Source organism: Ailuropoda melanoleuca, chromosome 20, assembly GCF_002007445.2.
Source record: "Ailuropoda melanoleuca isolate Jingjing chromosome 20, ASM200744v2, whole genome shotgun sequence".
In the NCBI taxonomy this organism is placed as follows: Eukaryota; Metazoa; Chordata; class Mammalia; order Carnivora; family Ursidae; genus Ailuropoda; species Ailuropoda melanoleuca.
Window position 1 is genome coordinate 12,688,005 of NC_048237.1, and position 27,138 is coordinate 12,715,142.

Here is a 27,138-nt window from a genome sequence, read left to right on the forward strand (position 1 = left end):
CCTCCTTGGAGACATTATGTGGCCCAGCTTCCCTGGACAATATTGTTCTTTGGTCTCCCTAACCTCAATAACTGGTAATGGCTATGCGGCAGGGTTGGCCTTTTCTTTTCTTTTCTTTTTTTTTTTTTTTTTAAAGATTTTATTTATATTCGACAGAGATAGAAACAGCCAGCGAGAGAGGGAACACAAGCAGGGGGAGAGGGAGAGGAAGAAGCAGGCTCATAGCGGAGGAGCCTGATGTGGGGCTCGATCCCAGAACGCTGGGATCACGCCCTGAGCCGAAGGCAGACACTTAACCGCTAGCCACCCAGGCGCCCCAGGGTTGGCCTTTTCTTTTCAAAAAACACTGAATGACTTGGCCAAGAATTTGTTCTCATGACATGTAGAGAAAAGTATAGGCAAAGCCGTCAGGTTTGTGTACTTGAGCGCCTACCTAAAGGTGCCGTCTGGCGTGAGCCGCACACCATACAGTAGTTTCTGCTCATTTTTCCTTCCTCACATAATGAGTCAATAAAGTCTTCATCATAAAGGAATGCATCAACGTGAACTGTGGGTTCTGGCTGCTGCTGTATCTGGTGGAGAGAAGAAGAACTTCAAAAGAAACCAAGTACAAAGGAGTCTCTTTTTATTGCTAAATAAGGCAAAACATCAGTGGTTCATATGCTAAAATTCTGAGAGCAACAAGGCACAGAAAGGCAATTTTCACTTATTGAAGAGCAACTCTGCTCTTTTGTGTTTTTTTTCTTTTTTCTGAGACACTAGCAACTTTTAATTTGACCTGTAATGATACAAAATATGGCTAGGAAAAAAATAAAAAAATTGTGTTGAAGGAGTATTTCGGGACCATCTTGTCCATCCTGGTATATTTTACAAATAAAGAAACTCCTACTCAGAGATTTCTCCAAAGAAATGACCATGTGGAGCGGAAAGAATTGAAACTAATACCAGATCTTCCGAGTCCTGCATGTCAGTGACGGACCCATCAAAATACTTAGCAAGTAATCTCTGAGGTAAAGTTTTCAAATGATAAACATGTTAGTAACATTTCATGCTTACGATGAACAGCCCTTTATTAACACTGGTAATATCTGATATAATAGCAAGTGGCTACAAAGAGAAAAATGTCTGATTCCTTTTACCTTAACTCTACTAAGGAATCAACGTAGCTACTCAGAGACCTACAAAATCGTATGTACACCTACACACACACATCTATATTATAAGCGCGTAAAATGTATGGATATACACAAGGACCAGAAGGAACTAACGGAAGATATAAATAGTTTGTTAGGAGAGGGGATTATGGGTCAACCATTACATGCGCTGAGTACTTTTTCCTTGTTTCATATATATATATTTTTTTACAGATTTTATTTATTTATTTGACAGAGCTAGAGACAGCCGGCAAGAGAGGGAGCACAAGCAGGGGGAGTGGGAGAGGAAGAAGCAGGCTCACAGCAGAGGAGCCTGATGTGGGGCTCGATCCCATAACGCCGGGATCACGCCCTGAGCCGAAGGCAGACGCTTAACTGCTGTGCCACCCAGGCGCCCCCCTTGTTTCATATATTTTGGTATATCAGGCTACTGATAGGGCTTATCAATAACATCCAAACTATATTACAAATATTGCTCTCGGTTTTTATACTATCCGCTGCTTTCCCCCTACGGGGACGACTGTGACTGGATGTTAGGATCTACTAAGTGCTCACAATGGGCACAGCACTATTGAACATGTACAGGATTGGGTTCCCCCGCTTTGGAATCCCCACGGTGAGAAACCACACAGAGGGTTGCTGTTTTCAGATTAGTGGGAGAAGAGATTATTACTATTAGCTTTGTTTTAGGAAACAATATTCCTAGCATATGTACCCCAGGAGAGTTGAGATTTGAAGGGGGTTGAATGAGGGGGGTGTCTGGAGAAGAAAACTTATTTTAGGAATGAAGGAATGGAATAAACAAAAACTGTACAGCACCAAAGCGGGAGAAGTAAATTCACCTTTGATAAAAGTGGGGGGTACTGAACAGGAAACAGAAGACCAGGACAATGATGTAGGCAGGGCCAGATTACTGTTGGGCCTTGTTTTTTGGGGGGATGTGGAATGGCGCGGGGGTGGGTTTGAGTGCTTGGCAAACAGGATACCCTCAAAAAATAGCAGTTGAATGAATGGGGAGCCAGAGGATTATGGACTCAAAGGAATTGGGGACATCGTTGAAGCGCAAAATGAAAAACTGTTTAAAGCAGAATTCAGGACTCATTAGATCAGAGAGGCTCTGGAATTAGGGAAGAACAGGAAAATCCTCAAGTAGCATGAAGAGTAAATTAATTTAACGTATTTACTTTTTGGAGGGCTAGATGTTCTGAGGAAAGCATGGTGTCTAGAGGTAAGCAATTCCGAAGGTCCTCTGCTATGTTTTTCAACATAACGTCGTTATTATCTTGAGTGAATTCATCAAAATCTCCTAGAAAAAAAAAAGGAAAGAACTATCTTTTATGGTTTTGATTATACCCAGACTAAATGAACACAATGGACATATTTTCCATCAGATAGCATCAATTTAAAGCAATAAATAAACCTTCTAACCAATGAAATACCCAAATTCTAACAAATGTTCCATTTCAAATGTTGAGTTTTTCCTTTTCCTAAACTGCTTGAAAATACAAAACTTGACTATTTCAGTCTATTTGACAACAACAAAAGCATTTAAAAAATATATAGTATTTTAACTAGTGTTACTCAAGAACAGGACTGCCATTAGTTTGTAGGGTCTTAAACTCACCAGTAAGTAGTTAAATATTCCTTCTCCGACTCTACAGACCTGAGAAGCGTAGGAGGCATCACAGAGATTACTAAGAAGATAACTTTAATCTGAGTATCTCTGCCTCCAATAAAATGTACCTAAGACTTCAGATAATAAGCACTAACAGCTGACACCAACTATCTAATAAACTTTACAATAAACATGTTGCTCTGCTGCATCTGAACAGCAGATAAATGATCATTAAAATAGTGTATTTCTGGAGGTGCCTGGCTGGCTCGGTCAGTGGAGCCTGTGGGTCTTGATCTCGGGGTCAGGAGTTCCAGCTCCACGATGGGTGTAGAGATTACTTTAAAAAAAAAAAAAAAGCCTATTTCTGATGGCTGTGGTGTACTTTTGGATGATCTGGCAAAAAGGGGAGGGGGGAATGGGAGGGAGAGAGTGTGGGTAGCAATAAAGATGGAGAAGGTTTGGTCAAGGGTTTAATAGCTGTTGAATCTAGGCAAGGGTATAAAACTGGTGTTCATTGTTCTGTTGTTTCTACTTTTCTGTGTATTTAGTTTTTTTGGTTCTAAAATAGTATTATTTCTAAGCAGCTCATATGTAATTTTAAAGAGAATGTGACTTTTCTGGAAGTAAAATACTCCTAAAGTTGGCTACTGTCTGGGATGCCAAATGTAGACCAGAAAGCCCTACTAATGAAAATATTTTACCTTTCTCTTAAACGACTTTCTTATATGGAATTTTTGCTAGAATAACAGCACCCCGAGGGGACTGTTTCTCACTTTGTTTTAAAATAACTGTAGAAGGAAAACAAGGAGATCCTGAAGGAAATGTCATCTGTCTCCATATCCCCGGTCCCCAAATCTTTGGTTGTTTTTAAGCTCATGATTTTGCTCTTAAACAAAAAATAATTCTTCCGTTGGTGCAGAATGCTATTTTCACGTCACTGATAACAATTACAAGTTACAAAGCAGGCCAACAGCAGCACGAGGAGATAAATGGAGGTTTTCTGCTTCTACATGGAGGTACTCTTCTTTTCAGCTATACTACTCCGTGCCCTATATACAAAAGATCTTTCTCTGCATAACTCCTCATTGAGCAATAGTAGTCAATACAAAGATTTGGCTCTCTCAACTGATGTGGGAAGGCCTTTGAGCCCTTTTTCTTCCCTCGCCTATTTAGCATAATGTTCTAAGCTGTTGCTTCAAATTATTTCTAGAAGGAGGCAGAATATAAATTATACAGAAACAAAAATACTATTGAAATTCATTCCGAATTGTTTTAGTTGGAACTTAAATAGCATCTGTGAATGCGTTTTTCAAAATTTTGGCCTTTTTAATTGTATTTGTAAAATCTAATTAAATTTTCTCAAGGTGCTAATTAAACATTTATTTAAGTGATCTCTACCCCCAACGTGGGGCTCAAACTCATGACCCCGAGATCAAGAGATGTATGCTCCTCTGACTGAGCCAGCCAGGCGCCCGCGCAGGTGCTAATTAATACCTAACATGCTTAGCTTCCTTCCCTCCACAGATAGATGGAGCACCGTCTGGAAGCCTCTGTGACTCACATTTAATTCTAATAATATCACTCCCACTGGTGATCCTTTGCAGGTTCTCCCAATTTGTAAATGGTACAACTAGAGAAACCAATAAAAATCTCATTATGTTAAACTAAGATACTTCCTATCCCAACTTCTTTGGACTTAATTCTGTAACATAAGTAGCCACGTTAATAAAACACAGTTTTCATGTAGGTCTGCCTTATAAAATGAGTCTTACAGTGAAAAGGGAACTTAGATTATGACCAAACAGCCCATCCATCCACACAGCTCTGACATATATATATATATAATAGCTTAGTTTTTGCTTCAACACATTCAGGCCAGCATTTCTTCCTCATGCAGAGCCAGAATCTGCCTCTCTAGAACATTAACTCATTTTTCCAGTTTCAGCCTGAGAGGAATCATCACCTTTAAGGCTATACAACCTTTACTGAATGAACCTTTCAGGCATGTTAGACTTGGTGCAGTGCTTTTCACAGGACATTTAATCCTAAGAATCCTACCGGTGGCATTATGATCATTTCTACTTTATAACAACAGCAACAAAAAATCTGAGGTCAGAGGTTAAATTACTTGCCTCAGGTCATATTGGCCAGAAAGTGGTAGAGCTGGGGTTTGAAAGCAGGTCTTAGTCTGAACTCTTTTTTTTTTTTTTTTTTTAAGGTTTTAAGTAAGACCCCATGTGGGTCTTGAACTCACAACCTCGGGGTCAAGAGCTGACTGCTCCTCCGACTGAGCCAGCCAGGCGTCCCCTTAGTCTGAACTCTTAATTACACACCATACAGCCTCTCCGAAGTGGCCAAGAAAGTAGCTGGCTAATAACAGTTTTCCTGCCACTACCGAAGTTTTCTCTTCTCCCCACCTCTGACCACAGTTCTCCGTAGCATGTCACAGCCATATCCTTTGTCATCTGCTTGCTGTCTTCTGGACTTGTTCAACAGAACCCTTTAAATGTGGCCCCAGAACCGACACTGGCAATCTAGTTCTCTAATCCATGACTACCTTAGTTTATTATCTTCTCCTATCACTTTGAAGTATCTAGGGTCCTGAGCACTACTGCTACTGCGTGATTAATAAATAGATTTGGAAGGGGTGATGGTGGCAGTGGCGGCCTAAGAGTGTCTTGCACAATCATATGTAAGGGCTGAGGAAGCTGGAACAATGACAGATGGGAATGGCTGCAAATTCTGAACCATCACAGTAGATTTCCGGCTGTCTGAAACAGGTTTATTTGAGAGTCAATATCCCAGTTAATGTGAGCATCACCAGTCAAGATGAGAGATACTAAGAAACTGTATATTAAATTCAGTCATTCAGAAAAGGTAGTATTAAATGAAGACTGCACTTGTTTTACCTCAATACCAAGGATATCAGGTGAAAATGAGAAATGGCACCTCTTACCCTGGACAACAAACTCTGACTCAACCACCCACATTCAAAGGTAAAAAGAGATTTCTTCAGTTACAGCAATGATTCTTCACCATGGCTCCAGGCAAAGACGATATGCATATGGGATTTTTGTGGTCCGTAAAGGGCCTGATTTCTTTCCTGAAAGATTATACCCCTTTACTTTAACAGAAAAGAATATGTGTCTCATTAAACCTTTGCAGCATTAAATATTACCATAAAAACAAACTTTTCTGTTTTAATTTGCATTTCTTTAATTACTGGTGAGGCTGACATCTTTTAACATGTGTAATAGCTATTTCAGAATGTGTGGTAACAGTATTACGCTTGGAAAAAGATTAAAGAAAGGTGTTAATCAGTTGCCTGACAGTAAAGTTCTTCTCAAATTACACATGTAGGTGGGAAGGGAGTGGACGAAGAAAAACTTTTCTAAAGGGCAAAATTAATTCTTTCAAAATTTCCTGGTTATTTTTAAAGAAATACATGAGGAAACAGAAATCACCAAACCTGACAGCCTATGAATCAAACCCCAACTTTCTTACATCAGTCAGGTATCAAGTCCTACCCCTTTTACTTGTAAATCCTACTTCCTCTTTATTCCCACTTTAACCACTTCAGAGCCACAGCTCCTTGATATTGGTTCCCCCACTATAAAATACCTTGTACATCTATTTTAAATTACTCTCACTTAAACCTCACCTTTTCTTAAAAAAGATTTTATTTTCAAGTAATCTCCACACCAACATGGGGCTCAAACTTATAATCCTGAGATCAAGAATTGCACGCTCCACCAACTGAGCCAGCCAGGCACCCCAGACCTCACTTTCATGTCACTTGTCTCCCTTACAATTTTTGGGTATTTTTCTGCTTTTCAACCCAGCAAGTCTCACTTTAGATATTTAAGGCCCTCTATATCCGCATAGCCTACCCATCCTATTTTCTATTCTCATTACCCCCTCACATAATTTCTCTTCAAGACAGGCAGATCTCCCCAGTTGTTTTGCATAGTCTTTCCTGTTCATATTGTTCCTTTCAACTGTATGATCTTGCCTTTTGCCTTAAGGGCCTGTCCAAATTATTTTGTCTCCATGAGGTCTTACCCTCGACCTCTAGCCTTAACTCACCCATATCCTTACCTCTAATGACTTACAGTGCATAATTAAACACAGGGTTATATAGTACCTGTTATTCATTCATATCATATATTACTCTGCAGTCCCTATTCAAATTCAAAAAATTTATTGAGGGGACTTTTGGTCCTAGACAAGATGGCAATTTTCCTCACTTTCCCCTATTCTTCCCCTCTAACTACAACTAAATACCCTGGAAATAATTCAACAGGCAATTATGAAGACTCGGAAAGCTAGAAAGAAGGTGAACTGTCTAGGGAATCTTAGAACTTAAGAAAGGTCACTGCAGTGAGTTCCCTGGGTTTTCTTTTTATCTTCCATGTAGCTTAGACTGGGCACCAGAGAGACCTGCATCCCAGAACCACTAATAGGCACAGAGAGAGAAAAAAAAGAATTGAGAAAAGCTTGTTGTCTCTTGCCAGAGACTGGTAAAGGGGGAAGAACAACAGGAGACCTACCGAGGAACCCTAAGCCCCACTCCGCACCTGGGGCAGTAGCAGCCTATCCAGTCTCCAGGCCCTCTACCCAGGGGCATAAACAGATCCAGGTCTGGCATCTCCCAGCCATTTGCCCAGTGGTGGAAAACGAAACAGGCCCTGAATTACTTGTTCCCCTACCCCTACTAGTGAAAGGCAGCTCAGTGAGACAGGGCAGCCCGGAGATTTTCCCCATGCAGTCGACACCAGCACACATTGAACAAGAACTGCAGCAGTGCCAAAGAAGGCAGCAGAGCTGAACAGAGCTGCAAGGACACTGAAAACTAAATTTTTATCAGCCCAAGAACCAATAGGTTAAAACTAAGCAAGGCAACTGCCTATTAAGATAGAAAATTTGAATAGGAACAAGAGTCTTAGCATAATATCTAAAATATCTGGGATATCAAAATTATCCTAGCATAATATCTAAAATATCCAGGATACAACGGAAAATCAATTATCATACAAAGAACAGGAAAAATAATCATTTGATTCATAATTTGAATCTGATAATCTCTGGATTATTTATCCAATATCTAAATGAATCAGAATTTGGATTATCAGAAAAGGATTTTAAGCAGCCATCATAAAAATCTTTCAAAAAGCAATAATGAATTTTCTTGTAACAAGTGAAAAAAATAGAAAATCTCAGCAAAGAAATGGAAGTTATAAATAACGAATGAAATGGAAATTACAAAACTGAAAAACACAATACCCAAAATAAAAAATACTTGCTGGATGGGCTTAATAGTAGAGATGACAGAGGACAGAACCACTGAACTTGAGGAAAGACAGATAAAATTTATTCCACCTGAACAACAGAGAGAAAACAGACAAATAAAAGATAGCTGAATAGAGCCTCAGAGATCTATGAGTCAACAACAAGAGATCTAACATTAGTATCAGAGTCGTAGAAGTGGGAGAAAGAGTGTGGGTCTGGAAAGCATTTGAAGAAATACAGTTAAAAACCTCCAAATTTGGTTTTTAAGAAGGTAAGAAACTCCAAATAGGATAGACCCAAAGAAATCCATACAAGGACATATCATAATTAAACTTTTGAAAATAAAAGACAAAGAATAAACCTTAAAAGCAACCAGAGAAATGATTCATTTTCTGTAAGCAAATACCAATTCAAACAACAGTGAATTTTTCATCTGAATCCATGGAAGCCAGAAGGAAGTACAACATTTTTCAAGTGCTGGAAAAAAAAAAAAAAGACTGTAAGCTGTGGATTTTATACCTTATGAAATTGTCTTTCAGAAATGAAGGGGAGATAAAGACATCCACAGATGAGGAAAAACTAAGAGAATTTGTTGCCAGCATATCTACCCTTAAAGAATGGCTACAGAAGTTCTCCAACAGAAAAGAAATAGCAGAAGAAGGTTTGGAATTTCAGAAAGGAAAGAACAGAATGGGTAAAAATATAGTAAGTATGAGAGATTACCTTTCTTGTCATTAGTTTCTTAAAACATATTTGATGGTTTAATCAAAATTTACGAAATCATCTGATATAACCATCTGATATAAAACAATTGTATTTTAAAAGTGGGGGAGGGTAAAGGGACCTAAATGGAAGTAAGATTTCAATACTTCACTCAAGTGATAAAACACTGATACCAGTAGATGGTGCTGAGTTACATATGTATGTAAATACAAAAAAGAGCAATCACAAAGCAAACTGCACAAAGAAAGAGACTCAGAAAAACAAATACAGAATTCTAAAAATATCCTAGTAACCTATAGGAAGGCAAGCAGAGATAAATAAGGAACAAGCAGAAAACAATAAGATGCCAGACTTAAGTTCTAAAATAGCAATAATTACTTTAAATGTGAATGCTCTAAATACACCAATTAAAAGACACAGATTGGCAAAGTAGATTTAAAAACACAACCCAACTATACGTTGTCAATAGAAACTCACTTCAGACATAATGACGTAGGAAGAATGAATTTTTGTAAAAGGATGGAAAAAACATATTGTGCCAACATTAGTTTAAAAATGGGAGTGGCTATATTAATATAAGATAACTAGACTTTAAAGCAAAGAAAATTATTAGGGATCAATCCACCAAAAAGACATAGTTATCCTAAATGTGCATACTCTAAACAAGAGCTTCAAAATACATGAAACAAAAACTGATAGATGAAGGGAGAAAGAGGCAAATCCACAAACATAACTGGGGACTTCACTGCCCCACTCTTAGCAACTGATAAATTAAAAGCAGAAAATCAGCAAAGATATAGAACTGAAAAATATAATCAACTAACAAGATCTAACAGATATTTATAAAACACTCTACTAAAAAAAGTAGAATACACATCCAAGTACCCATCGAACATTCACTAAGATAAACCATATCCTGGGTCATAAAACAAATACAAAAAAATTTAAATGAATTGAAGTCATGCAGAGTATCTTTTCTGACCATAATGGAATTAAACTGGAAGTCAGTAACAGGGAAATGCCCAAACAATTGGAAGTTAAAGAACATACTTTTAAACAATAATAGTTATAGTAATCAAGACAGCGTGGTATTGGTCAGGGAGAGAGACATAGATCAAAAGAATAGAACAGAGGGCTCAGAAATGGATCCACACAAAAATGCCCAACTGATTTTGACAGTCTTTTCAACAAATGGTGCTGGAGGAAATGGACATCTATAGGGAGAAAAAAATGAACCTCAACCTAAACTTCACACCTTACACAATAATTAACTTGGACCAAAGAATAAAATGCAAAAGACAAAACCACAGTTCTTTTAGAAAACAACAACAACAACATAGAACTTGATACTAATACAGTGTTGTATAATTTTTTTTTTTTTTAAGATTTTTTTTTTTTTATTTATTTATTCGACAGAGAGAGAGACAGCCAGCGAGAGAGGGAACACAAGCAGGGGGAGTGGGAGAGGAAGAAGCAGGCTCACAGCAGAAGAGCCTGATGTGGGGCTCGATCCCAGATCGCTGGGATCACGCCCTGAGCTGAAGGCAGACGCTTAACCGCTGTGCCACCCAGGCGCCCCAGTGTTGTATAATTTTTAAAGAGAAAAAACAGGAGAAAATCTTTGGGATCTAGAACTAAACAGACTTATTAAAATTGACATAAAAAAAGGAAAAGTGGATACGTTGGACCTCATCAATATCAAAAACTTTAGTTTTTAAAAAGTCTGTTAAGAGGATGAAATATTACAGACTGGAAGAAAATATTTGCAAACCACATATATGACTAAGGGCTTATATCTAAAATACATAAAGAACTCTCGAAATGACAGTATACAAAAAATAGAATTAAAAATGGGCAAGAGACATGAACAGACATTTCATCAAAGAGGATATTCAAATGGCAAATAAGCACACGAACAAATGTTCAACATCATTAGGGAAATGGAAATTAAAACCTAATGATACCTCACTACACAATTAATAGAATGGCTAAAATAAAAAAAATACTGATAATACCAAATGCAAGTGAGGATGCAGAGAAACTGGATTACTCATATATTATTTGTATAAATGCAAAATGCTACAGCCACTCTGGAAAACAGTTTGGCAGTTTCCATAAAATTAAAAATGCACTTACCATATGACCCAGCAATTGCACTTTTTTTTTTTTTTTAAAAGATTTTTTATTTATTTATTTGACAGAGATGGAGACAGCCAGCGAGAGAGGGAACACAAGCAGGGGGAGTGGGAGAGGAAGAAGCAGGCTCATAGCAGAGGAGCCTGATGTGGGGCTCGATCCCATAACGCCGGGATCACGCCCTGAGCTGAAGGCAGACGCCCAAACACTGTGCCACCCAGGCGCCCCAGCAATTGCACTCTTGAATAGAGAAATGAAAACTTACGTTAACACAAAAATCTGTACATGAAAGTTCAAGCAATGTTATTTCTAAGAAAGGCTTGACTGGACTAGGCATTTCAGATGGCTACGTTACTCACACGTCTAGGGCCTAGACTAGGAAGGCAAGAACAGTTGTAGCTTGGTTGGGCGTCTTGTTCTCCGTAGGATAGCTGGGAATTCCTGACAGCTTGATAATCTCAAGGTAGTCAGACTACATACATGATGGTTAGCTTCTCCCAGCCGAAGCATGCCAAGAGACAGAAAGTAGAAGTTGCCAGTTTCTTAAGTCCTGGATCTGAAACTGACGTGGTGTCGCTTCTGCCATATTCTATTGGTCAAAGCTGTCACAGAGCCCACCCGGACTCAAAGTCAGAGAATACAGATCAGACCTCTCATGCAATGAGGGTCAAAGAACTTGCGGCCATTTTCGAAAAACAGCTTAATAGAAATAGAATTCATATACGATAAACTGCACATATTTAAGTATATCATTATATAAATTTGATGTATACAGACATGAAACTATCGCTTATAATCAAAATGGTAGACATATCTGTCACTCCCAAATGTTTCCTTTTGCCCATTTGTAATCCTTCTCCTCTCTAACCCCTCCAATCACTCAGCCACCAGAGACCTATTTTCTGTCACTACTGATTAGTCTGGATTTTCTAGTTTTAGATAAATGAAATTACATAGTACACAGTCTTTGTTTAGTATGGTTTCTTTCTCTCAGTATAATTTATACATGCTGCTGTGCAAATACTTCTTTCCATTTATTTGCCAAGTAGTATTCCACTGTAAAATTATGCCACAATTTGTTTATCCATTCATCTGCTCCTAATTGAAATGCCTCCCTCCTCTTTTTCTTGCCATATGGTACTGGCCAGAAGCTGTATTATGATGCTGCATAGTAGTGGTAAGGGCACATCCTTGTCATTTCTGATCTTAGGGGAAAGAACTCAGTCCTTCACTGTTAAGTATGAGGTTAGCTGTCGATTTTTCACCAGATGCCCTTTATCAGGTTGAGAGTGTTCCCTTCTAGTCTGATGAGTGTTATTATCAGAAAGAGGTGTTGGATGTTGTCAAATGCTTTTCCTGGTCTATTGAGATAATAAAGTAGTTTTTCTTTTTACTTGATATGGTGAGTTACATTGATTTTATAATGTTAAACCAAGAAATACATTCTTGGGACAAACTCACTTGTTTATGATGTATTCTTCTTTTTATATATCATGCCCATTTTTAATATACAATAGTATATTAAAGTACAAAAGTACTTTAGAGAAAAGTATAATTCTTTTTGTTTAATAGAAAAAGTTTAAGAGGTACCAATTAAAAAAAAAGAGGTACCAATTTGCTCAGCACACCTTTCTAGTTTTTGAAAAAACAATCTATTTTTGTTACCTCACGTAATTGATAACTTTCATAGATTCATATGGTTCCAATAAAGATTGGAATATCTTTGTTATATCGATACTTCCTCAGTGGTGATGCAATATGGAACTGGGGCAGTATGCTGTCCGACAAATGTAACTAGAAACCAGGCTTGGCTTCTCAGATCTGCAGGAGTTTCAAAGAACTACAGCTCTGTAACTGCGGCTCACAAACATGTCCAATTCAGGTCAGGGAAGATATACTTAAAATAGAGGATACAGTGACGCTTCTAAAAGCTTCTAGTTACCTACTGTTACCTTCTTTAAGCATTAAATAATTTTTGATGATTTTGTTAATTTTCTTAAAGCAAACCCTCATTTTCTATCTTTTGTAACTTGATTCTTTTTTTTTTTTTTTTAAAGATTTTATTTATTTATTTGACAGAGATAGAGACAGCCAGCGAGAGAGGGAACACAAGCAGGGGGAGTGGGAGAGGAAGAAGCAGGCTCATAGCAGAGGAGCCTGATGTGGGGCTCGATCCCACAACGCCGGGATCACGCCCTGAGCCAAAGGCAGACGCTTAACCGCTGTGCCACCCAGGCGCCCCTGTAACTTGATTCTTAATAGAAACTCTTATGAGCTGTGCACGGTTTGACTTCCTCATTTCAATTTGCATATCCAAGAAAAATTCAGAGGCTTCAGAAAAGCATTTGTTAACAGATGGCTGTTCCCATGTTTTGTTTCGTTTTTTAAATTTTTAAGTAGACTCCACACCCTGGGTGGAGCCCAATGCAGGGCATGAACCCATGACCCTGAGATGAAGACCTGAGCTGAGATCAAGAGCCAGTGGCTTCACGGAGCCACCCAGATAACCCCCAGTGTATTTTTTTATATGCTTATTGGGGATCCCACTTGCAGTTTTGGCTCTTAGCTCCCTTCACTTAATGGACTGCAGTCCCTTTCCTACACTTTGAAATCTAGATCAAGAGCCCACTTTACATACATACAGGAAATAGAAGAGAACAGATGCTCTGCCACAAGATCAGAATCAATCAGCTGAGGTCCTGCATATTTTACTCCTTTTATTTATTTATTTTTTTGTGGGTGGGGAGGGGTGGGTATCTTTGTGTGCTTTGCCCCTCAGACTTGGTTCATCCTTCCTATATTGGTGTTGTTCCCTAGGTCTTTGGTCTACACTGTACCAAGGTAAAATGTAGGCTCCTATTTTTATTTCTTCTACATCTACAGTTTGTCAGGCATTGACATGTGCTTGGCTCTGTCCTGGTCCAAGCTTCCGGTTCTACCAGTCTCATCCTAAATGACCCCAGGTCTTGGTGAGATAATCCCACTATTCCTTTAGAGATCAAGAATATTATTCTTGGGGCGCCTGGGTGGCACAGCGGTTAAGCGTCTGCCTTCGGCTCAGGGCGTGATCCCCGCGTTCTGGGATCGAGCCCCACATCAGGCTCCTCCGCTGGGAGCCTGCTTCTTCCTCTCCCACTCCCCCTGCTTGTGGTTCTCTCTCTCGCTGGCTATCTCTATCTCTGTCGAATTAATAAATAAAATCTTAAAAAAAAAAAAAGAATATTATTCTTCCTTTTGCGTATCTAAAATTATTATGATTTTACCTGGAATGTTTTTTAGTTTCAATAAACTATGAAACTCAAAACCAAAGCCATACTCAATGCCTATTACTGTCTCTTGCTATTCCATTAAATGGCAGACAATTCAAGGAGAATTACAACCACTAAAAGTGTAAGAAAATGTCAGATGAGTAAGATATTATGCAAGTGACTTAATGCTAGAGATAAAAGATAATTTTTTTTTCCTAGAAGAAGGACATTAATTAGGAAAATAACTGGAATAATCTTTTGTGCTCTATTTAGAGCCACTTCATAAAAAGGTATACTAAGTTTCAGCTTGAGAAGATGAGAACGTTCTCGAGATAGATGATGGTGATGGTTGCACAATGTAAATGTATGTAATGCCACTGAAATGCACACTTAAAAATAGCTTAAAATGGTAAATTTTATGTTTTGTGTATTTTACCACCTAAAAACAGTATACTAATAAGTTGTTTTTTAAGATTTATGTTAAAACACTCCGTTTTAAGCAAAGTGACACTCTCATTTCTTAAAATACTCATGTTAATAAGCATTCTCAGGAACTCAGGTTGTTTTCTAAATCATTTAACAAAATGGGGGTGTCTGGGTGGCTCAGTCGTTTAAGTGTCTGCCTTGAGCTTAGGTCATGATCTCAGGGATCATAAGCCCCGCATCGGGCTCCCTGTTCAGCCGTGTGCCTGCTTCTCCCTCTCCCTCTGCCTGCCGCTCCCCCTGCTTGCGCTCTCTCTCTGTCAAATAAATAAATAAAATCTTTTTAAAAAAATCATTTAACAAAATGCACGAGTTTCTCTGACTACAGGGTGTACTGGAGAAAGGCACAGAAAGAGCTTTATAAAAACGTAAAAAAGTACTCTTTTAGTCAGTGATATTGGATCTTCTTGTTTACAAAATTATCATCCAAAACATGCTTGCAGTTTTCCTGATTTTGAAAAATAGAGTTCTCAAATGATGTCTGTAAAACTGGAGATCTAGATTACAAATGGTTCCACAAAACTGAAATCTGAGGGCTAGGATATTTTAGTGATTGTGCAATTGCCAGAACCAGGCAGTAGGTGGCATTTTTGCAGGCATTTGGAGTTTTTGAAAAAAGGATCTTGTGCTGAGGAATGCGGAAAATACCCTGGAAATTAGCACATTTTATAATCAACTGGCTTATGATCGATAAAACTGGCAATCCAAGGTTTAAATGAAGAGGCGGGAGACCCAGCAATTCCTATCCTGAGTCTTGTTATGTGTGTGTAAGTATGAAGCTACTTGTCTGGTTTTCTCTACTTTCCCAGGCTAAACTTCACGATCAGTTGTCCAGGTTAATTTCAGTTTGGCATTCGTATCTAAAATGATCCCCCCAAGTGTGTAATAATAATAATACCCCAACCTAGTGATTGTCTCTAACATCACAGAGAAAGAGAGTTCCAGGAAGAAGTTTGGAAGTCATTAGCACACAGGAATATTTCAAGTCATGAGTCTGGGATGCAAATAAACATAGGATTCAATGTTGAGAGGTACAGAGGCATAGCCTAGTTTGGCACAGCTCCCAACCAAGGAATATCCTATTTTCTTGTGCTTCACGAGGCCTCACTTTGCCAAAACAGATCTAATTGTTCTTCAGTAAGACTATCTAATAGCCACATTTCCTCGATTATAACTTGCGCTTTTTATTATTATTAATTTTATTAACAGTTTAAAATCAGAGTCTTTTCCCTATCCCCTTCCCTCACCCCGGAAAAACTGCTATCAAATTGTGGTCCATTTTACAAAAGAGAAAATAAATGCACTAGCTACAGGTGATTTTGCTTGCAGAGTAAAAGCTTCCTTGCAAAGTGCTTTTTCAGGCAGTATCTTTACTGGTAGTCACAAGTTTGTGGGAGTAATGGGGAGAGAGAGGAGGGGCAAAATCCCCCTCCCCTTCTTTTCCTTCTGAAAAGGGTTAGGCACAAGGAGGCTCTAGTGGCTTGTCTGAAGTCCACGGCGCAATATCAAACAACCGAGAGCCAGGTCTTCCTACACCCAATCCCAAACCGGACTCTGAACTGCAAAGGTTTGAGAGGTGCCCCCGTCAATCTGTCCTATAGCCAAGCAGGGACCAGCACAGCGACCCCCCAGGAGGCTTTCGGCCTCACCCTGTCTTAAGTCCCCAAGGTCAGCGCCCATAGCATATCCCTGCCCCAACCACTTGCGTCTGGCTCTGGTCGCTTACGGGTAGTTCGCATCCACTCGAGCAGCGCTGGGAGGTCTGCCGGAGTCACCGTACGCAGCAGCTGTAGGATTACTCGCTGCGCGGAGCGGAACTCCATGCTGAAAGCAGAAAACAGCGCAGGGGAAGGTTCGCATTGCGCACGCGCAGGCAGAGACTCTTCTCCACACCAGATCCGACGCGGCGGGACCCGCCTCCCCGGGCTGCGAAATCCCTAAGCTCCGCCCCTTTTTGGAGTTCTCCCTTGGCCTGGGGAGGAATCCCTACTCTCTATCGCCATCTCCATCTCTCATCGTTCCCATTTTAGCTGGCAGTACACAGCCTAGTCAGTTTTTCTTAAAGTGACTTATCGAGGCCGGAATTCTTTCCTGAGATCGCATCCCTAGAGGGCGTCCTATCTTGCCACTTTGCTGTCGCAGTGATTGTGCGATAGAAAACGGAATGTCAAAAAGCCAGTCGAAGCAAAGAAACACCTCAAAAAACCTTTTCAGTCAAAGCACTAAAAGAATGCGGCAGGTGCCCCGGAAGCGGAAGTGTATCCTTTTCATGAAAGGCTGGACTTCGCCGAGTGGTGACGTTTCCTCATTGGGCGGAAGGTTCGGTGGCAATCGTCGGTCTTCCAGCTGGTGGGAGTTGGCGTCGTGGTGCTGGGCGGGCGCTAGAGTCCTAGTTTGTATAGTTTGGGAAGTCGGGCTGTGGGGTCGCACCTGCCTGTCTGATCCCTGCTTTCCTTGGTTCCCTCCCACGGCGCCTGGGCCTCGCGAAAGAATCCCCGGCCCCTTTGGGCCACGGCGGTAGCGGTGCTTTTTGCGGTAAGTGTCTTGCTTTTTCCCGCCCCCGACCACGGACTGGCAGCTAGGGGCAGCCTCAGCCCTGCTTCGGAGCCAGAAACTCCGGAGGGAGTCGGCTTCCCTGGCCACCGGCTCTCGTCACCGAGACTGAGGTGCACTGACCCTTTTTCATCTTGTGTGCCCCATCAGACGTTTTATTAAAAGATACACTGTGACCCTTTTAAGTTGTTTTCAGATTTACCCGAGCCAAATTAGGTGTAGGCAATTACAGGCCTGACTCTTTGCTTTGCTCTTCCGATCAAGATTTTAGATGTGGCTACTTCTCCGAAAACCTTTTGGCTTGTACCAGATTTTATTTTTCCGTGTCCGTTGTGCTTAACACATTGTCCTGCGTATAGTCGGCGTTCAATAAATGAATAAGGGATATCAGTTCAATGCCATTGATCACTTCAGATATACTGATGGCTCTGTGCATTTGCCGCTCTTGACCGTTTCTTGAAAGTCTTTCCCCTGTTCGCTTTCTTGATGCTCTTCTCACCTAGTTCTTTCATATGCCTAATTAAACAGAATATTTACCTGTTCCTATCTATAAGGATACAGAAATGAATGACACAAACCCCGTCATTGAGGAGCTAACAGTACATACTGTAAGAGAGTGGCACATAAATACACGTTAAAGCAAGATGAGTAATGAGAAACTCTAGGAAGGTATAAAGAGCTATGAGAGCTCTGGGAACCCAGATGAGAGTGCTCCCTGGAAGATTTGTGACCCTGAGCAAGTTGCTATTCCAGTCCAGCCTCAGTTTCCTCATCTATCTAATATGCTTATTGTGGGATGAAAGATTAGATGACTTGTTTCGTGCAATGCCTAGAATATAGCAGTGTTCGTGCCAAAGGGGAGAGGAATTATTTCCGTCAAAACTTTCTTGATGTTTTCATGTGGTCAGTTAATATTTTCTAATTTGATAAAAGTATCTTCAGGTCCTCTTTCAAACAGATTATTCCTCTAACTCCACCTAACTGGAAATTCTGAACCTGCCACTGGAATTTAGTAAGATAAATGGTAGCTTAAAAATTTTTTTTAAAAACCTTTAAAAAGTTTTTTCTCCCTCCAGCGTATTTGCTACATTGACTCTAATTTTTAAATTATGGAACAGATTTTTCTTTCCCTTGTTTCCTTTGAGGAAACATGCAGTGTTTTATTTCATGCAGTGATTTTTAAGCCTGGCTGCACTTCAGTATAGCCAGTGAAGTTTTTCAAACTATAGATGTCTTCCTTGTTTCACTCTCTTAATCAAGAATTTAGATGAGGCCAGCCATGTCCCCCAAAACCTTTTGATGGTCCTATCCTTGGAGATTCTGATTGAGTATTTAATTTTCAGTGGATAGGTGTTAGGTATATGTAGCTGAAATAACATAAATAGCATATCCCTCTTATTCCTCCTCTTCCATGCTTTCAGCCTGTCGTCTTTTCAACTTCAGGACAGACTATTGCTGAGGAATTCTTTTGACTTTGTTTTAATCTTGGTAACAGTTACATAAAGATTCTTGTCATGATTGACCTGGTAGCCCATAAAGTGTCTTAAATGATTCTCATTGTTTTTGAGTTATTACCCTTTGTTGCTGATTGAATTTTTTGGTATACCTTTTATGCTATTAAACTATGAAATGTTGCATTTTTTTTAAAATTAAAAGGAGTTTTAAAATTTGGAAACAGCTTATTTTAATGAAGAGAGAATTTCCTGATACTTCTTGCATAGTTAAATTAACCTTTGGTGCAGAATTAAAGCAGATAAGTCAGTGATGGTATGATGTATAACTGATATTTTGAAGTTAACAGAGGAGTCTTGTCTGTGTTAAATTGATGTAATTTGTTGATTTGGAGTTAGAACTTTTCTCATGCCGGGACCATTCCTGGAACACATAGTAGATATCGAATGAATGAATAAGTGAATGAATCCAAGTGGCAATTCCATCTCAATCCCCAGTATAATATCACTGTATTTCTCATAAGGAGCACTTTGAAAAATAATTTTCCCTTTAATTTAAAAAATAATAGTCTTACACATGAAAAAATGTTCAAAATCATTAGCCATCAGGGAAATTCAAATCAAAACCACACTGAGATACCACCTAACGCCAGTTAGAATCAAAAATTGACAAGGCAAGAAACAACAATTGTTGGAGAGGATGTGGAGAAAGGGGATCCCTCCTACATTGTTGGTGGGAATGCAAGTTGGTACAGCCACTCTGGAAAACAGTGTGGAGGTCCCTTAAAAAGTTAAAAATTGAACTACCCTATGACCCAGCCATTGCACTACTGGGTGTTTACCCCAAAGATACAGACGTAGTGAAGAGAAGGGCCATATGCACCCCAATGTTCATAGCAGCATTGTCCACAATAGCCAAATCATGGAAAGAACTGAGATGCCCTTCAACAGATAACTGGATTAAGAAGCTGTGGTCCATATATACAATGGAATATTACTCAGCCATCAAAAGAATNGAGAAACAAACTGAAGACTTCAGAGGGGAGGGGGTGGGGGAATGGGATAGACTGGTGATGGGTAGTAAGGAGGGCACGTATTGCATGGTGCACTGGGTGTTATACGCAACTAATGAATCATCGAACTTTACATCAGAAACCAGGGATGTACTGTATGGTGACTAACATAATATAATAAAAAATATTATTATAATAAAAAAATAAATAAAAAATAATAGTCTTAGTCATTACCAGAAATTTGGAAATTACAAAAAGATGTAAATAAAAAAATAAAGATTACTAGTGTTCATCATCCAGAAATGACAAACGTTATTATTTTCTAACAGTTTTACTGAAATAAAATTCACATATTAGCATACAATTCAGTCGTTTTTAGTGTATTTACAGAGTTGTGTAACCATCACCAGAATCAATTTTAGAGCATTTTCATCACTCGGTGAAGAAACTCCATGCTCACTAACAGTCACTCCTCATTTTTCCTCCAACTCCTGAGCCCTAAGCAACTATTAACCCACTTTCTGTCTTTATAGATTTACTTCTGGACATTTCATATAAACAGAATCATAGATTATGTGGCCTTTTGTCCCTGGTTTCTTTCATGTAGCGTAATGTTTTCAGTATCCACCCATGTTGTAGCATTTATCAGTGCTTCATTCCTTTTTATTTTCAGATATTCCATTTGATGCATATTTGTGGACGTGTGTCTTAATTTCTCTTGGATGTACCTAGAAGTGGAATTGCTGGGTCATATACAGTAACTCTATGTTTAACATTTTGAGGAATTGCCAAACTGTTTCCAAAGGGCTGTACCATTTTACATTCCCACCAGCAGTGTTTGAGGGTTCTGATTTCTCCACAATCTTAACACTTATGTCTTTTTGACTATAGCCATTCTAGTGTGTGTGAAGTAGTATTTGATTGTGTCTTTGATTTATATTTCCTTGGAGGTTAATGTTATTTTTTGATATTTGTTTATAGACAAAAGTATATTATATGATATACACAGTTTTGTATTCTGCCTTTTGCATTTAAGTATGTTTTTAGTATTAGCAAGCATTTGCTAATTCTTCACAATGAAGAATTTCTCTCATTACTACTTCCTTTTTCACTCCCCCAAACCATAATTCTTGTGAAAACTTACCTAAATTGTATGCATAGAAAATAAAATCTTTAGGAACATATACCAAATTGTTATTGGTGGTTATCAGGGTACAAGAGGCTGTAAGATTAGGGGAATTATATTTTCTACCTTTAGTATATCTGTAATTTTTGAATTTTTACAATGAATATGTATCTTCCTGTAATCACAAAACATAAATTATTATGAATTATTTCCTTGGAGAACTAAAATTCAGAATGAAAAAATATTCATAAATTTAAAAGTCATAATTAACATCATATTGTTATTCAAATATAATAACTTTAGCAAATAAAATGCGTATAGGCATCTTGGTTAAATAAGTTTACTTTTCTGTTATTCTAGAATATGAATACGTATACTATACAGCAATCAAATATATATACATATGTTTAGTATTATAGTCAGGAAAGCAAGTATTGGTTCGGGCTATTGACTAGCTTCTGGAAAGGTATATAATGTAGAATTGAATTTTCTAAAGGTATTTACTACTACTGATATGTTTAGTTTTTTAGTCTAATATTGATCCAATAAGTTAGTCACTGACAAGGGCTTAGAAGAACTTTTTTGTAAGGATTTTCATTGTAATAGGATTTGAAATCTCTAGTCTTTAGGATCTGTTTATATAATCTCAGGGCAGGGAAGTTTCTGGCAGGAATATTTATAATTGTTTATGTAGAGGGAAGTGGCTGTTTGAATACTCCAGCTTCTGTTGAATAACAGAATTATAGGTACATGTAATTGGCACTAAAGATTCCTGGGGTGGTTCTTAGGTAATGGGACAGGAACTATAGTAGGGTTTAAGAAAATATCCAGTTTACTTACATGTCAGATAGTACTATAGGGAGAGCCAGTTAGTATCATTCAAGAAAGCAAGGAAGTTAATATATATACTAGGCGCTTGCAGACAGTTTTATACTTATTGTCTCATTTTACCCTCATAACATCCTTTCAGGGTGACTACCTTGATAATGGTATTATCTCCATTTTTCAGGTGAGGAAAGTGAGGCTCAGAGAGATTAAGTAACTTACCCAAAGTAGCACAGCCAGTATGTAACAGAGCTGGGATTTGAATCCAAGTCTGTCAGACTCCAAAGCCCATGCTCTTTCCAGTACTTCATACTGCAGCAGATCAGGATGATACTTGGCCTTGTGCTTGCCTTATCAGGGCACCGTAGGCTTGGGCCTGTTTCCATCACCTCACTCTCCAACTCCTCTTAGATTCCTGTTAGAACATGTGACCTGGACAAAGCTCAGTCCTTATATATACTGATTGCAATGGTCCTTATCAGTTCTCTCTGGACATTGCAATTATTCCTCCGTAAAGAAGAGTGTGCATTTTTGCTTTCAAAATACGATTTCCTCTCTTGTAATATAGCAACAAAATTTGGGCTGGAGTTTGCCAGTGGGGATATTCAACCCTGTTTTTTAAAGCATCATTCATACTATAGGACCTAAGACTGCGTAGCCAGCGGACTGTGGGAAGTCATTTTGCTTTTTTTTTTTTTTTCTATTGTAGGAAACACCATTCCCTAACCTGCTTATATCATAAAATTGTTGTGAGGGTAGAATGAGATAATAGATGTTAAACTGTATGAAGTACTATACAGTAATTTACCCTTAAACTTTTCCAACAGCCCCATCTAAGTAGAGATTCCTCTTTTATGAAATTCTAGTATACACTGATTTACTTCTATAAATCTTTTTCGTTGAGCAAGAGAATTTTGAGTGTGCTTGAATTGTAAATTACTCCAATTTGATATATAGGGTTAGCTAGTAACATTAAGGAAGATGTTCTGTATTTTAGTATGCACAGTAGATCAAGGTGAAGTTAATTTTTAAGAATCTTGTTGGAAATTTTTATAGGGAAATTCTAAAAAGTTATAAGTAATGGTAAATATTAATTGTACAATATCAATTACCTAGGTCATTCACTTTCTTTTGATTTCATTGCTTTTTGTTAGTGGTCTTAAAAGGGATATTTGTAAGGCCTTTCATGACTTTGGTTCACTAGTCTTGCTTTATTCCTAAAGTCCTAGATACATTCATTCATAAAGTTCATTTTTTTTTTTTTAAGATTTTATTATTTATTCGACAGAGATAGAGACAGCCAGCGAGAGAGGGAACACAAGCAGGGGGAGTGGGAGAGGAAGAAGCAGGCTCATAGCAGAGGAGCCTGACGTGGGGCTCGATCCCATAACACCGGGATCACGCCCTGAGCCGAAGGCAGACGCTTAACCGCTGTGCCACCCAGGCGCCCCCATAAAGTTCATTTTTAATAAGGGTTCACTATATAACTCTGAAGCAGTAGCTTATAGGAGAGGCAAAGAGGCAAAAGTCCCTGCCGTTATGCAGCCTACATTTCATTTGGGGGATAGTATAGACCACAAACAGTATAAGTAAATCATATATTATCTGGTAATGGGACAATGAGAAAAAAATAAGGGGAAAGGATATTGCGATTTTAAACAAGTGATTAGGGAAGGCCTTCTTGAGAAACTGCATCTAGACAACAATGTGAAGGAGATGAGGGAGGGAGCTGTCTTCCCCTTGTCAGCCGGGGGGAGATGCCAGCCAGTACAAAGGCCCTGAGGTGGTAATGTGCAGCATCAACAGTAAGGAGTTCAATGTGATTAAAATGGAGTATGTGTATTTGGAAGTGCCTTATAGTCCATTTTGCATTTTGGGGACTTTACCTCTGCGTGAAATAGGAAGTCATTGGGGTTTTGAGGAGAATTCTAATACCAGAGTTTTCAGAAACACATCCTTGGAAATCACACAGATAATACTGTACAAATAAAAGGTATTATTAGATATCATTATTCCTCTACTGAAATGCAAGTTTTTATAATCAGCCAAATATATCAAAAAATATGCTGCCAGTAAGTACTTACACGAGGAAAAATGTATTCGAAAACTTCACAGAAGTTTTTTTAGTTTAAAAGATTGGTCAACGTGGGAAGAAGATAGGTTTATTTATTTATTTTTTAAAAAGATTTTATTTATTTATTTGACAGAGATAGACAGCCAGTGAGAGAGGGAACACAAGCAGGGGGAGTGGGAGAGGAAGGAGTAGGCTCACAGCGGAGGAGGCTGATGTGGGGCTCGATCCCACAACGCCAGGATCACGCCCTGAGCCGAAGGCAGACGCTTAACAACTGAGCCACCCAGGTGCCCCAGAAGATAGGTTTATTTTTAAGAGTTAACTTAGTTTAGCTTTTTAAAATGGAGGATGATATGTTTATGACATGATCTCTAAAAAAGTAAATTGTGGTGTCATAATTAGGATTATATCACTCTCGGTAACACAGTGGTAAAGGAGGTGAACTGAAACATCTGACTCAGGAATATTTACTTAAGCAATAAGAATTTAGTATAATGAGTATGGGATAAGAAACAGAAAGTGCTGGATCTTGTCTGTGAAGTAGCTGGTCTCTCAGGTGAAATAGCCATGTAACGGTACAGTTTATGGTAAGCGCATTTTTTTTCTTGTTTTTCAATTCCATCAAATGTTGCTGGTAATTTTTTAGGTTCTAAATTACCTAGTCTTAACCTGAGTGGAAGTGTAGGGTTTAATTTAGAGCTCAACCTAACATCTCTTTGGTGTGATAGGTCCTTGAGTGCATTTTCTTTCTTGCTTCTTTTGACTCCCCTCATCTCCTCTTTCTCTTGAAAGTCAGCAATTGTGTCCTTCTGTTTCTCCTATTTTTAATTTCCTGTATACTCTCTTTATTGGAATCTAGTCTAGATTATTTTGGTTGACTAAATTAGATTAGTTTACTTGGAAGAGTTACTAAAATCGTTGTTTTGAACACTGAGCTTTTCTGCCGATTTTGCTTCTACCAGACAATTGATACTTCTTAACTTGGTTTCAGAGCTCTTTACAACTTGTGTTTCCTTTTAATTAGCCTGCTGTTCTGACTAGAATATTTTATTTGCTGTCTCCCAAATAATACACGCTTAATAGTCTCTAAGTCCACACATAATGCAAATGTAATGTATAGTATGTCCGAAGCTTTTCTATGTCTCCGTTTCTGCTCGTGCCATATCATCATCTTCCAATTCCTTTTTTGTCTTCTTCTCTACCTATCCACGTTCTACGCATATTTCAGGATCAAATTCATATTCAAACTTCTCTGTAAAGCTTGTTCTATCTACTTGTTTTTTCTTCCTTTGAATTTCTACAGGAATAATCATTGGCAGTTGATCATAAAGTTTTATTGCTAGCTTTGAACTAATACTTTACTGGTATTAGTCAAGGGTCTCCACAGAAACAGAACAATAGGGGGTGTGTGTGTGTGTATATATATATATATACATATATATATATATACACACACACACACATATAAAAAGAAATTTATTTATTTATTTATTTTTAAAGATTTTATTTATTTATTTGACAGAGATAGAGACAGCCAGCGAGAGAGGGAACACAAGCAGGGGGAGTGGGAGAGGAAGAAGCAGGCTCATAGCAGAAGAGCCTGATATGGGGCTCGATCCCATAACGCCGGGATCACGCCCTGAGCCAAAGGCAGACACTTAACCGCTGTGCCACCCAGGTGCCCCAAAAAGAAATTTATTATGAGGAATTGGCTCAGGTGATCATGGAGGCGGCGGACAAGTCCCAAGATCCTGCAGCTTGGCAAGTTGGAGACCCAGGGGAGCTGAGTGAGTGATGTAGTTCCATATCGAAGGCTGACAGGCTTGAGACCCAGGAAGAGCTGATGTTTTGTTAGAGCTGAAGGTAGGAAAAAGCTGAATGTCCCAGTTTGAAGGCAGTCCGGCAAAAGGAATTCTCTTTGTATGTATTTTGCTGCACATTCATGTGCCTTGTCTTGCCAGTTAGTAGATAAGCAACTTGAGGCCAGGGACTGCCTGTCATATTTGCTTGCTTAGCGCCCATGAGTCCTTGCATGGTACAAGGATGTGTGTGTGTGTGTGTGTGTGTGTGTGTGTGGTACGTGCATCTGTATGCTTCGTAAAACCGTAACATTTTAGAGCTGGAAAGGGCTTTTGAGGTTATCTTGTTTTAGAGTTGGGGACTCAAGGATAGCTTTAAAATAGGAAAATTAGTGATACACCCCTTTCCTTGGTTGTTAGAAGAATAAGACAAGCTAATGTAAGTGTGTGAAAAGTGAAGTGTCTTATTACAACTTTTTTTTCCCTTTGGCTTAGAGCATGAATCAAAATAGTTTACAGAGTCCTTTTATCTGACAAATTAGACAGTATTTCTGGGTGAAGATTTCACCTTTTTCTTTCTCTTATTCATATTCACATGTATGCCCAAAAAGTCCATAATCACATGTATGTCCAGATTTGAGATCATGTTATTTCCTCAAAGCATATCATCTGATATGTTAAACTTGCCGATTTGTATAGAATATTCCAATTAGGTATTCAGACATAAAGCATCATAATCAGGGGGTAGCTTTAGCTATTGGGCATACCTATATTGAGGCTGCAGGTGGAGGCTATAGAAGTTGAAGTTACAGTATCTAAACAGTAAAGTACTTTAATTTGAACTTAAATAGTCTTCTTTAGAAGTCTTCAGTTATGGGAACGGGTATTAATTATTTTTCAAATGTTTTTATTTAATGTTTTTCCTTCTTAGATTTTCTTGTAATCACATCTTAAAGCCTTCAAGATGGTACTAGCAGACCTTGGAAGAAAAATAACATCAGCGTTACGCTCATTGAGCAATGCCACCATCATCAATGAAGAGGTATGTAAAATGTGTGAAATATATATGATTGCACATCATTACTAGCATCAGGGAGATGAATTATTAGTAATCGCTATGTTTCTGTTTGTTTTGATGTAGATTTAATAACCATAGATAAAAACAAAACTGGATACACTAGATGGTGTTTTTTATTGAGTTGGCCATCTTACTGTTTAACTTTCTATAAAGAATTATAAAAAAGGAAACAAAAAAACCCCCAAATCTTAACTAACATGTAAAAATGACATACATTTTATGTTTTGAAAATGACTTAGATCTGGAGACATAGGCCCAAAACTTCAGTGTCCTGCTTCTCTCTTCTTGGGTAGGCATGTGCGCCTCTCACCTTTTTCTCCTTCACTTTTATTTAGCATTCACATAAAAGGCTAGTATTTTCATGTTGTCCCCTTTGATTTTCTCTGAAATCCTCACTCAGTTTTTTTTGTTGTTGTTGTTTTGTTTTTTAGACTTTGTAAGCTGACTCTGAAATATGGTATCTGAAATACTCTTCCTCCTCGCTTTCTTGTTTTAAGTTTAAAATATTTCTTTCTCAGGCAACCCTCTCGGGTCCCCTGCCTCCTCGGGAGCTTTGTACTATCACTTTGCT

The 27,138-nt window shown here is 38.6% G+C and overlaps 2 protein-coding genes across 3 annotated transcripts in view; one reads left to right on the forward strand and one right to left on the reverse strand.

The window, feature by feature from the left end:
* LOC100469181 overlaps positions 1-16,778 on the reverse strand; it is a 33,885-nt gene extending 17,107 nt beyond the window's left edge. For both annotated transcript variants that reach the window (XM_011229385.3, XM_002922825.4), the window contains exons 1-3: positions 16,375-16,778; positions 2,339-2,460; positions 434-572 (exon numbers count right to left, since the gene is read on the reverse strand). In XM_011229385.3, coding sequence (XP_011227687.1) covers positions 434-572; positions 2,339-2,460; positions 16,375-16,471 — 358 coding nt within the window. In that variant the 5' untranslated portion in view covers positions 16,472-16,778. The remainder of the gene's footprint in view (positions 1-433; positions 573-2,338; positions 2,461-16,374) is intronic.
* Positions 16,779-16,962: 184 nt separating this feature from the next.
* Positions 16,963-27,138, forward strand: part of SRP54 (signal recognition particle 54) — a 38,658-nt gene continuing 28,482 nt past the window's right edge. The window contains exons 1-2 of the mRNA XM_011229382.3: positions 16,963-17,183; positions 26,421-26,531. Coding sequence (XP_011227684.1) covers positions 26,454-26,531 — 78 coding nt within the window. The 5' untranslated portion in view covers positions 16,963-17,183; positions 26,421-26,453. The remainder of the gene's footprint in view (positions 17,184-26,420; positions 26,532-27,138) is intronic.